This window comes from Microtus ochrogaster, chromosome 2, assembly GCF_000317375.1.
Source record: "Microtus ochrogaster isolate Prairie Vole_2 chromosome 2, MicOch1.0, whole genome shotgun sequence".
NCBI classification, from domain to species: Eukaryota; Metazoa; Chordata; class Mammalia; order Rodentia; family Cricetidae; genus Microtus; species Microtus ochrogaster.
Window position 1 is genome coordinate 14,118,717 of NC_022010.1, and position 12,506 is coordinate 14,131,222.

Below are 12,506 nucleotides of genomic sequence, written 5' to 3' on the forward strand. Positions count from 1 at the left end.
GACAGGTGAGGGGGGACCTCTAGAGCTGTGGGGGACAGGTGAGGGGGGACCTCTAGAGCTGTGGGGGACAGGTGAGGGGGGACCTCTAGAGCTGTTGACTCTAAGACCCTATACAGAACCTGTACCTTCAGTGTTCGGGGCAGATTGTTAGCATCGATTTCCTCGATTTTATTGGCACTCAGAATCAACTCCTCAAGCTTTAGAAATTTCAAGAGATCTTTGTCCACCAGAGTCACCTGGAAGGGAAGGAAGGGAAACTGAGGACCCTGACGAGCCAGGTCGCACTGGAGCATGTATGTTCACATGAGCAAGTAACAGCTGTGTTAGCGCCTATTCTGCTGCTGTGACAAAATGTCACGACAAAGCCACCCTGTTTACTCTGGCTTATGGCTCCAGGGGGTTAGGTGTCTATAGCGGAGGGGAAGGCACAGCACGGCAGCAGTGGCACAAAGCTGAGTGCTCACACTCCAACCACACACAGGAAGCAGGGAGGACAGGAAGTGGGGCGAAGCTACAGCCCCTCAAAGCCTCAGTGATGGGCTTCCTCCAGCAAGGCTGCACGTCCCAAAGGTTCCACTACATCCCCAAAGAACTGGGGAAGAAGTATTCAGATACCTGAGTCTGTGGGGTGGGGGGGACATCTCTCAGTCAAAGCTCTGCAACTGCTCAGCCCCAGGTCCAACGTCCCACCCACACGGCATGGTTCTGAGGGTTTAAAGGCCCAGCTCCAACTCTAAAAACAGGCTTTTGATCTCCACACCAGTGTCCTGTGTTCTTCCTATGTTGGATCACAGGACTCCTGGGAAAACAAGAATCCTCCACCACAGCCCAAGGAACTTCTACTATAAGGGGCCAGCCCTTGGGGCAATTCCTTCTTGCTGCAAGCTGCCTTTTAGCCATTCTATTTATTTATTATGTATACAATGTCTGTCTGTATGCCTGCAGGCCAGAAGAGGGTATCATATCTCATAATGGTTGTGAGCCATCATGTGGTTGCTGGGAATTGAACTCAGGACCTTTGGAAGAGCAGGCAATGCTCTTAACCACTGAGCCATCTCTCCAGCCCCTTTTAGCTGTTCTTTAGGCCAAACCATCCATCCTTCCCCTGGTGGGACAGTGTCTCCTGAGACCAGCAGAGGTCCTGGAACACACATAAACACTCATTGGCATGGTCTGTTTTGCCTGCACCCTGTAGCCTGAGCCTTGTAGTCAGCTCTACTGCTTCAGCGCTGGGTGGTACTGAGAACCCAGGCTTGCATAGGTCCCTCTGTGAACTCAGAACCAAACAGAGCAGGAAGTTGGTTAATGGACAAATAGAAGGAGGAGTGGCTAGGGAGGGGAGTGTTTGTATCCGTCACTTGCGTAAGCAACGCCATAAGCACATTACAGTCATCAGCGTGAACTTCAGTGAGCCATTCTTAGGGTTGTTGGCATTTCCTGATAAATTTTACCTCTTCCTAAGAAAAGCATATAACAGTTGGCCGGCCTGGTCTTCCAGAATTACGGCGGGTTAGACGGAGCAGGGCCTACCAGCTTCATCTCTATACCCATGAATCCTTGTTTCCTGTGGCCTCAAGGTCATCAGAAGCCCTTCCAGGCTGAGCTTCCCTGTCGTATGGTGACCAAGTCTACTAGTGTGCCCAGGATTGGGGGGTTTCCAATCCTCAGAAAGTCCCAGACAAAATGGTATGGGTGGGTCACAGGGGAAGGAAGGAGAGACTCAGGGAGGCTGGGGTCGTTGTCATATCTATGCCTTATTAATATGGCAGCTTTCCAAAAACAGGTCTGCTTGATGTTAGCCAACCCTCTTCCACCTTAAAGAAAACATCGTGCTCCCTTAAAGGTCTTTACCAGGAGGGCTCACTGCAGAGTGCGCAAGAGTCAGCCAAAGACTGAGTACAGGACTGAGCCCCTCTGGGGTTAGAGACAGGGAGAGAGCTACACTCAAGGTCATGGAGGCCCTCCTGTCGCCTAAGGAGAGGTCGAAAAGACAGGGTCCCCCAGAACCAATTCCCGAGGCTGCCCCCTCCCTTCCTGCCCGTACGCCCAGCACTCACCCCCTTGTCCACCACCTTCCTGCCCCCTCCCTTCCTGCCCGTATGCCCAGCACTCACCCCCTTGTCCACCGTATGCCCAGCACTCACCCCCTTGTCCACCACCCGTAGGGATCGAAAGTAGGAGTAGAAGAAAGTGTCTTTGATCATCAGTGGGTGCTGGATGGCCAGCTCTCTCAGGAAATGGTCCTCAGCACTGGAGCCCTTCATCAAGGCCCACGGAGAATGGCTGCTGCGGACCAGACCCAGCAGGGCCTCCACAGTCTCCTCACCAGCATTCAGGGTCTCCTCCTTGGGGACCAAGTCCCTCCAGGCTCGCGGTGTTTGAGGAAGAAAGCGTGACTTATTCTGCAGAGGTAGAGATGGAAGCCTTCTCACACTGACGCATGTCTACCGCGTTCACCATAGCAAGTGCGCGTGGTGGGGCTGTGTCAGTCAGGGCTCTCTACAGGAACAGAACTTACAGAATGTGAAACCACACATACACGCAAGATTAAAGGGAATTTATTAAAATTAAGATTAAAGGCTGTGGCCCAGCAGTGCAACAATGGCTGTCTACCAACAGAAGACCAAGAATCCAGTAATGGTTCAGTAATGAGACCCAAGGCTGGATGTCTCAGCTCATCTTTGGTATATGCCAGACTCCCCAGAAGTAGGCTCTCACGCCAGTGAAGGAATGGACTTGCTAGAGAGAGCGCAAGCTTCCTTCTTCCTCGTCCTTTTTACAGGCTGCCAGCAGAAGGTGTGGCCCAGATGAATGTGGATCTTCCCACCTCAAAAGATCCAGATTAAGAGTGAGTCTTTTTGCCAGGCAGTGGTGGCGCACGCCTTTAGTCCCAGCACTCAGGAGGCAGAGGCAGGCAGATCTCTGCGAGTTCAAGGACAGCCTAGTCTACAGAGTGAGTTCCAGAACAGCCAGGGCTACACAGAGAAACCCTGTCTCGATATAACAAACAAAAACAAAAACAAACTCAAAAAGTGGTCTTCTCACTTCAGATAATTTATTTAAGAAAAAACCAGACCTAACAGGTGTACCCAGCTCCTTGGATTTTAGTTAGTTCCGCGTGTGATCTAGAAGAGCTGTCACCAGGCTAATCCCAGCACTCGGGAGGCAGAGGCAGGCGGGTCCCTGTGAGTCTGCAAAACAAATTCCAGGACAGCCAGGACTGTTACACAGAGAAACCCTGACTTGAAAAGACAAAATAAAGAGACAAGCCATCCCGGGCTCAGAGAACAATCTGCAAGAATTTCTCGTGTCCCTGGTTCCCAGGGGTCAAACGCAGATCATCACGGCTGGCAGGAAGAACTTTCCACCCTGAGCCATCAAAGGGATCCTGGTTATATGAGACAGGGTCTTGTGTAGGTTAGGCTGGCTTTGAACTCACTGTATAGCTGACAGTTACCTTGAACCCCTTGATCCTCCTGCTCCCATCTCCTAAATTGAGGGACCATAGGCATGCACCCCCACACTAGTGATGGGCGACCGGGAAACAAAAGAGCCACCTCTGTTTACACATTAGGTGTGGTGAGATTAGGAACTCTCTAGAAGAGTCTCTACTGACTGAGCTACATGCCTGGTATAGGATAGTTATTTGTGGGGGCAGAGCTTTACTGTGTAGCCAGACGGGCCTTGACTGCTCAGTCCTCCCGCCTCAGCCTCCCGAGTGCTGAGTTCCCGGTGTGTGCCACCACACGAAGCAAGACACAGAATATCAAAGACCAAGTTCCTGTTTTTGCTTCACTCTGGAGTTGGGAACTTTGAATGTGCAAAGCAGAATTGCTGTGGGGGCTTCAGAAGTGACTCAGGCCTGGCGGTGGTGGCGCACGCCTGTAATCCCAGCACTTGGGAGGCAGAGACAGGCGGATGGATCTCTGTGAGTTCGAGCCCAGCCTGGTCTCCTAAGGGAGTTCCAGGACAGGCTCCAAAGCTACAGAGAAACCGTCTCGGAAAAAAAAAAAACAAAAAACCAGAAGTGACTCAGTCAGTAGTTAGGAGCACTTGACGCTCTGCTAGAAGACCCAAGTTCAATTCCCAGCACCCAAGTCAGGCGGCTCTAAAGCCTGCAATTCCAGCTTCAGGAGATCCAGTGTACTCTTCCAGCCCGAGAGCACTTGCCCCAGCACGCACATACCCACACAGAGACACACAAGTAAAAAGAACACAATAAATTAATAGAATAAAAGGAGAGTTTAGTTTGACACGGCCCAGGAGGCTCGGCAGGCAACCTGGGAACTGGAGAAATCGCAGCGGGAAGGCTTTCCTTGGGGGCGGCAAGGGAAAGGTGAAACTTGAGCCTTGGTGAGTAAAACATGAGTGTGCTCCTCAGAATCTGCCCCTCTAGGCAACAGTTAAAATACGCCTCTTCAGATTTTACGGGCTTGTTTGATTTTGTTTGGTTTGGTGCTGGGGGTGGGACTAAAGGCCTCACCCCGGACAAACACAGAAAACACTTAGCTCCATCCCTACCCCTAGATCCATCTTCGAAGTTCCAAAGTTTAGGACGGTGCCCAGCACAGGTTAGCCATCGGCCTGCCTCTCTCGACTAAACAAACCGAGTGTGTCCCTGATAGGTGGCTGTTCCCCTCTACAAGGGAAGGCCAGTTTGGCTGTTTAACCGGGTAGAGTGTGGGGGGAGGCCCAGGTGACAGCCCAGACTGTCAGGACACATTTTCAGGGACCTCTAAGTCTAACCAGGCTGCTCATCCCGATACGCGGTCCCCCTGCATATTGAGTAGGATGAAGGCACAAGGTGGAGTGACCGGAAGAGGATCTTCCCGCCCTGTTGGACCGGATCTTTTTTTCCAGCTGCGCTGACCATGCCCTTGGCTGTATTTCCCTCAGTCTCTTCTCAACCTGGAAAGAGGGCAGAGGTCACACAGCGCCCTAGGCTTCCCAAGTCCAGCAGTTACAGGAGGGAAGCAGGCTGTGATGGAGGGGCAGAAGATCCTGTCCTGAAGGGGAAAGCTAGCCCCGTAGCCCCAGAGCACAGGGAAATCATTTCTCTACATCTTATCATGAGCGGCTGTAGAGTGTTCAACACCAAAGCTCTTCCCTCCGGGATCTCTTCCCTCTCGCATCTGCAGCCTGGGCTACATGACATCAAAGGTCAACTTGATGTGCTGTTCTTGTGTCCATTCTGGGCCCGTTCCCACATGGCAAGGGGGGCACTTGGCCCCTGAACACCTTCAATGTTCCAGATCGCACTGTTCACGCCAACTCTCAAATCAGCCAACGCCACATACAAACCTCCCAGCCGGTCTCAAACTTGTATCTGAGCATCTCCTGACCATTAGGGCAGCCGGTTCCCAGCTAGGTACTACCTACTTCGGTTTACTCCATGCGGCCATTCTGGCCCAGTCTCAGGTCCACCCCTGCTGGATCCTTCCCTCCCTCACCCCCATCCCCGGCGTGGGGAGCACGCACCCAGCTCCCGGTGCCACATGGGAATTCACGCAGACACAGCTTCCGCAGATGCTCTTGCACAGCGGTGCTCAAGGTCCCGGGTATGCCCTCGGTCTTTCTGTAGCTCGCGCTGGAGTCTCTTGTCGCCATGCTGCGAAAAACTGGCTCGTTGCTACGCAACCGCCAGACGCGTTACCCTGGGTGCGAAGAGTAAGTGAAAGCCAACCTTGCCAGTATCAAAGACCCCAGCTAAGTTTCTACCAGGCTGGCTGCGGCACCTTGCAACAGCAGGTAGTGGGCGCCTCTTAGGGGATTCTTTCCCTCCTCCCAAAGATCTGTGAAGAGTGCTGACTGTTGTCTCCCCACTCGGCAGCTCAGAGTTTCAAAGAGGAAAAATTAGTCCGAGGTTAAACATTTAGGACTCTAATTAGGGGATCCCAGTGCAGTTCTATGTATCTGCGAATCGCTGAGCACCAGACCCATTTTAGACTCATCCAATCTTCTCTTGCCATGCCCGTGAGCACCTCCACGTGGTAGGGGCTCTCTGCCTGTGGTCTCTGAATGGGATGAGATGACTGGCTGGGGCACGCAGCATCTTCGTGGAAGTATGATCTAAGAACCATAAAACTCAAAGTGCACAATTCTGTGATTTTTGGTGGTATTCAGAGTACACCGCCATGATCTCATCATTTTCCGTCAAGTTACAAACCAGTGAAGCAAATTCTACCATCTGCTCTGCCAATGCGAAACAGTAATTCGCATTGGGTATCTGGGCATTTCTTGGCTTCTTCCAAAGGTGGAGTCATAGGCAAGATTTGTTTTTTTTTTTTTTAATATCTTTTTGCTTTATTTGTGATGTTTTCAAGACTCACCCATGGAGCCCAGGCTGGTTTCAAACTCTCTGGGTAGCGGAGAAGAACCCTGAGCCTGAACCCCACCTCCTGAGTGCTGGGGCTACAAGCGTGTGCCCGGCTCATCCCTGCTTCATTGTGTGCTTTATTATTTACCAGGCTTCGTTATAGTCTTTTTAAAATTTAACTTGCGTGTGAGCATTTTGCCTGTATGTAAGTTTCTGTACCACGAACAAGCCTGGCGTCCACAGAGCCAGAAGGGTATTGGATCCCCTAGGACTGGAGTCACAGACCATGGTGAGCTGCCACGTCAGTCCTGGGAACTGAACTGGGGTCCTCTGGAAAAGCAGCCTGTGCTCATAACTGTAGAGCCGGCTCTCCTCTTCCCAGTTGGTAGCTTTAAGTTTCAACTAAAAGCAAGTAACAAGGACCTATCTGGAGAGCCTACTTAGATTTCCCCTCAGCTTCAGGATGTGATCAGTCCTGGCTAGTCCAGTGACCCTAAGAGTCATGACCGAAGCGCCACATTGGAGATTCCCCTGCTGTCCCCAACCCCACTTTCCCCTGTCACTCTGTCTTCTTTCTCTGCCTTTCATGACTGTGCAGTCTGCTCTCACTTTTTCCTGGATGCCACAGTTACACTTCCGCCCCAGGGACTTAATCAGAGCTCCCTCATCAGATTCCTGTGACCTCAAGTGCACAAACCTGCAAACTCTCCAGCTTATCTTCTGACCGTTCCATGGCTTGTGAGGATGTCAGCCATTTCCTCTGACTTCAAAACCACTTCTTAGCCTGTTCCATGACAGCTTCCTTTCTTTCCTTTTTGGGTGTCCCTTCTTGAACCAAGTCATTTTTTTTTTCTGCTGCTGACAGCTCAGGTCCCAAGACTCTACAAAGGACTGTCCCTTCTTATGGTGGTCATCTGTTATAAGCTTTCAGTTCTGGCAACTATAGTATACCAATGGCTTCCAAATGGTCATTTCCAGTTCCCTCCTTTAGGTTGCAAACCCAAGTCCAGTCCTGCTAAACATCTCTAGCTGTGTTCTTTGTTTGTTTGCTTGTTTGTTTTGTTTTTTTGAGATAGGGTTTCTCTGTTGCTTTGGAGCCTGTCCTGAAACTTGCTCCGTAGACTAGGCTGGCCTTGAACTCACAGAGATCCGCCTGCCTCTGCCTCCAGAGTGCTGGGATTAAAGGCATGCGCCATCTGTGTTCCTTCACCTCACAATGTCAGGATGGAACTAGTTACTTTTCTCTAGCCCAGATGCTCTCTTCTCTCCTTGTTCTTCTGCTTCACTGCCTTGTGTCCGTCTGCCTGGGCCAGAAACCTACAAGTTGCCCTCACTTCCGCCTATTCCTCCGTCTCCAAAGCTGGCCATTTTTTTCTGAGTTTTACTCTTCTACATTTCTCCAGTCCACATCTCTTGGCCTCCACCTGGCATTACCCTGGCTCATCTGTGAATATGTGCTGTTTGAGACCCAGTCAGGATATTCTTGGGGTCACTAAGGGGTATAGAATATAGGTCAAAGATGGAAACCTGGGAGATATTCTGTGATGAAAAGAGACAAGTAGGTGGGTGCTTAGCCTGAAGCCCTGTGGAGGCACAGTCAGGATAGAGCTTGTTGTTCAGAAGGAGGAGAGGGAGGTTTGGAAGGCAGCAGTGTTTACCACTACTCTGCCTGGTTGGCTTTTGTTTGTTTTGTTTTTGGAGATGGTCTCATGTGTAGCTCTGGCTGGTCTGGAGCTCACTCTGTAGACCAGGATGGTCTCACACAGACATCTGTCTGCTTCTGCCTCCTGAGTGCTGGAATTAAAGGTGTGTGTAACCATGCCTGGCTCAGACTGTATTTTACTGTATGTATTAATGTTGTATGTGAGTGGGGGGCATGTGGAAGCCAGGGGACAGCTTTGGGTCCTCACCTTCCACCTGCTTTAGGCAGGGTCTCTTTATTGTTCGCAGAGGCATACACCAGGCTAGCTGATCTACAGGCTTCAGGGATCCTCTCGTTTCCACCTTCTGGCTCTCAGTAGGAAAGCTAGGATTATGGACATGTAATACTGTGCCCAGTTCTACATGGACTCTGAGGGTTTATTCTCGTGTCTGGAGAGCAATCGCTTACCCACTGAGACATCTCTTGCTTTCTGTTTTTATGAACAGAGTTTCTCTGAATAACAGCTCTGGCTGTCCTGAGACTCACTCTGTAGACCAGGCTGGCCTCGAACTCACAGAGGTCCGTCTTCCTCTGCCTCCAGAGTGCTGGGATTACAGGCTTGCACCACCACCGCCTGGCCCAACATGAGATTTTAAGAAAGCTATAGCTGATCTGAGAAAGCTTATTTTGCATTCCCAAGGACCTGAATCCAGTCTCCACAAAAAGAAGGTGAAATGATTGGCATTGTGGCATAATAATGGTCAGAATTCTGGCATATCATGGAGTGGTCGTGAAAAATGACAGCTGAAATGAACCAGTGAGGCTACAACGTGAGGCCACTGGGGCTGCATTGTCACTCTCCTGATAACCGTAAATTTGCTGGACAACGGTGAATTCCTATAATCCCGGCTCTAGGGAGGTGGAGGCAGGAGGATCACTAGTATGGGTTACATAGTGAGACTCCCTTCTCATAAAACAATTACTGCACAAGGCTGGGCCTATTGACCTAGTGTCATGGAGGGAGAGAGGGAGAGAGGGAAAGAGGGAGAGAGGGAGGGAGGGAGAGATGGAGGGAGGGAGAGAGGGAGGGAGGGAGAGATGGAGGGAGGGAGGGAGGGCTCATGGCTCCCACCCCTCCCTGAGGATTTATTTAAGTTCAGTGATCGAGGCATTTTCCTCAGTGGTATAGCCACCCATAAGGTGCTCATTCAGTGGCAAACAATTTTCCCTGTTCCTATAGGAAACCCTATGAAAGTTATCAGATCATTCAAACAAGCAAGACATGCAATTAGAAGGGGACACTAGCTGGGGAGAGAAAGGGGAACAGAGGAAGAGGAAGGGAGACAAAATGGCAGCCAACATGCGTGTATATGTATGTGTGTGTGAATATGATCAAAATACATTACACACATACATGAAAATGTCATAGTGAAACCCATTATTATGTAAAATTAATATATGCTAATAAAAACAGTCTGAGTTTTTGGAAGATGAGGCAGGAGGATTATTGTGAGTTCAAAGCCTGGGCCACACAGTGAGTTTTAGGTTAGCTAGGGCTACAAAGTGACACCCTTATCCAAAAAACAAAGTCAAAGTCCAGCCTGCCACCAGCAGGTCTTCTGTCCGGTCTCTAACAGACCCAGGAGGAAGCTATAGATTGGAGCTCCTGTTCTCTCCCGGAGCTCCAGGTCTTGTACCAGGCCCACACCTTTATTCAAGTCAAATTTGTTTGCTTTCATACTTTCCACCGAGGTACCTCTAAAGTCAGCAATGGCATCCAGCTCCTCCTCAATGGCCTCTCTGCCCTTCTCTCTGTCCTAATTTTGTGCTGGTTCTGTTCGTCATAGTGTATTTATTCTTTGAGACAGGGTCTCATAGACCCAGGTGGGCCTCCAGCTGGCTGCGTAGTAAAGATGGCCTTGACCTCTGGTCCTCCTGTCTCTCCACCTCTCAAGTTCTAAGAGTGTAAGTGTGCACCGTCATGCCTCCCTTCCTCCAGTTTTGGTGGCCGCTTGGATGGACCCACAGAGCCTCAGAAGGTAGGCAAGCCCTGTACCATGGTGCTACATCTTGTCCTTAGGGCTCCCATGATTGCGCTAAACCAACTGAAGTAGCCAGAAAATTTCTGCATCTTCAGATTACCCGATCTCCTCTCCAGGGACCCTTTTGCCATATAATATAACATAGCAGGCCCAGACAACAGCGGGTCCCAGTACTGTCTACTGCTGGCTTTACCAGAAGAGTAGGTTAAGTTGTGATTTGGAAAGTGAGGCAAAGAGCAATGATTAACCGCTCTGTGGAGAAGCGTGGTCGGGGAAGAGTCGGTGTGTATGCATGTAATCCCAGGACCCAAGAGGCAGGAGGATCCCTGTGAGTTTGAGGCTAGCCTTAGCTACAAGGTAAATTCCAAGACAGGCTAGGCTAAGAGTGAAACACTTCCAAGAAGCATGGGTGAGAAAACGGACAAGAGAAGCTGGCAGCAAAGGTGGGGTTGAGGGTGACAGGGGTTCCTGGCGGTATACCCTCTATTATGTATCTTGGGGACTATGAACTGCCCACACCTGACCTCAGTCTGAGCTCTGGACTTCAGTGTCCTGGCCCCTTTGTCACAGAACAAATAGACAGCCAATGGCGTCCAGGTGAACTCTTCCTAGCAGGGTATTCCACTTCCTGTCTGCAGACTTCTCTTTCCTTATCTCAAACCATCTGCCTGGCTGCTTCCTCGCTGTTATGCCCAGATCCGCGAAGTACCCCCAAAAACCAACAAGGAGACCGAGTCCCGTATGTAAAATCAAAGAGCCTTTATTTTATGCAAGTTTGCAAACTCAGTCTCTCCGCATGTCCAACATATTGGAATAGACAGAGAGCCCCACACTCAGAGCTGGGTTTTTATAGTAGTAAAGGTGGGGATGAGGGGTTTCTGAGGTTCAGGACCCCTGATTGGCTGACATTTGTGTAGGGGTGTCCTGGTGAGTGTGTGCTGGCAGGTGGTCCTATCTACAAGGGTTGGAACGTTAGGCATTTCCTTTGGATAATCTGTTCTTGGGTGGTATTCTCAATTTGTGCTTCTTCCTGCAAAGGGTACTGCTTCAGGGTAAACTACGGAGACTCAGGCCTCTATTAAACTTCCCGGGGCTGAGTCCTACACTAGAAGGTGATAATGGTTGGAAGTAAAGAACTTCCTTTGGATGGTCTGTTTCTATTTTAGCTTATCATGGCTGGCTCCTACGCTCACAACCCCGGAAGTCATACTTGGTCCGACCCTCTGATTCATCTCTGCATTAGCACCAAATTCTGACACCATCTCCCCATCTACCCTGCTCCCAGGAGTCCATGCTGTTTTGTCCTCCCACCTGGACACCTGTGTAACCTCTTTTGTGCCCCGCCTCCATCTTAGAGTCCGGCTCCCCGGTTCACTCCTCGGTTCACTCAGAGGTCTATTATTTCTCTCTTTTCAGAAGCACACTGGATCCTCTATGTCCCTACCTAAAGCTAACTGGTGGTGTCTCATCCCTCTTACCCAAGTTCTGTATCAAGGCCTTGAGGTCCTTCGTGTTGGGCCTCTGCTCACATTCCCACTACCCTCTTCCTCTTCCTCCTCACTCCAGATACCATAGCCTTGGAAGAAGACCAAGTTGGTTTCTGCAGCTGTCCTCTACCTGGAACAATGTCCCCAGACTGACCTACAGCGGTTCTTAATCTCCAGGTCGCTGTCCTTCCGTCCGTCCTTCCTTCCTCCTTCCTTCCTTCCTTCCTTCCTTCCTTCCTTCCTTCCTTCCTTCCTTCCTTTCTTTCTTTCTTTCTTTCTTTCTTTCTTTCTTTCTTTCTCTCTAGACAGAATTTCTTTGTAGCTTTGGAGCCTGTCCTGGAACTCACTCTGTAGAGCAGGCTGACCTAGAACTCACAGAGATCCACCTGCCTCTGCCTCCTAAGTGCTGGAAATAAAGGCGTGTGCCACCACACCACTGCCCAGCCAGGTCTCAGTCTTAATCAACCAATCAGTTAATTGCTAAGTCAGCTTTTTTTTTTTTTAGATGATCTCACGCTGTAGCCCAGGCTAACCTGAAACTTACTATGTAATACAGGTTGGCTTCAAACTGTCTGTGAGCCATCAAGCCCTGGCTTCAGCGTCAATGTCTGATCCCTTGACTTAGGGGATCGAACACACCACTCTCTAGCCAGCCATGTGGCAGTTACTGGTAATTTTGTTATCACTGGGTGTTTTCTAATTTGCAAGCGCTTTTTAAACCTGTCCCTTGCCCTCTGGGATGTTAGGTCCTTAAGGACAGGGACTTTGTTGAGATTCTTCCTGAGGACCCAGGAGAGAACACAGTTAACACTCAAAATAAGAGTAAATTGGGGCCAGGAGGTGGCTGTTGTAAAAGAGGGAGAGAAGGATCATTCCTGGGCTGACAGATTCTACTGTGTGCCTCAGCAGTTGGGTTCAAAAGAGGCAGCAGGACCAGCCTGATCTACAAAAGCTAGTTCCAGGACAGGCTCCAAAGCCACAGAGAAACCCTGTCTCGAAAAAAAAAAAAAAAAAAAAAA

General features: G+C 50.1%; 2 protein-coding genes across 4 annotated transcripts in view; one reads left to right on the forward strand and one right to left on the reverse strand.

Annotated features, from left to right (window-relative positions):
• The window catches only part of Lrrc43 (leucine rich repeat containing 43), a 20,271-nt gene extending 14,664 nt beyond the window's left edge, over nucleotides 1-5,607 (reverse strand). The window contains exons 1-3 of the mRNA XM_026787837.1: nucleotides 5,479-5,607; nucleotides 2,145-2,402; nucleotides 126-236 (exon numbers count right to left, since the gene is read on the reverse strand). Coding sequence (XP_026643638.1) covers nucleotides 126-236; nucleotides 2,145-2,402; nucleotides 5,479-5,607 — 498 coding nt within the window. The remainder of the gene's footprint in view (nucleotides 1-125; nucleotides 237-2,144; nucleotides 2,403-5,478) is intronic.
• A 43-nt stretch (nucleotides 5,608-5,650) lies between these two features.
• Nucleotides 5,651-12,506, forward strand: part of LOC101980943 (interleukin-31) — an 11,707-nt gene continuing 4,851 nt past the window's right edge. The window contains exons 1-2 of one of the 3 annotated variants that reach the window (XM_005344419.2): nucleotides 8,758-8,847; nucleotides 9,958-9,997. Coding sequence is in view for 1 of the 3 variants with exons in the window: in XM_013349876.1 (XP_013205330.1) it covers nucleotides 9,940-9,997 (58 nt within the window). In the remaining 2 variants the exon portion in view is untranslated. Of the gene's footprint in view, nucleotides 5,749-8,757; nucleotides 8,848-9,896; nucleotides 9,998-12,506 lie in introns of those variants that run through there. The other 2 variants (XM_005344418.2, XM_013349876.1) reach the window with 2 other exon arrangements.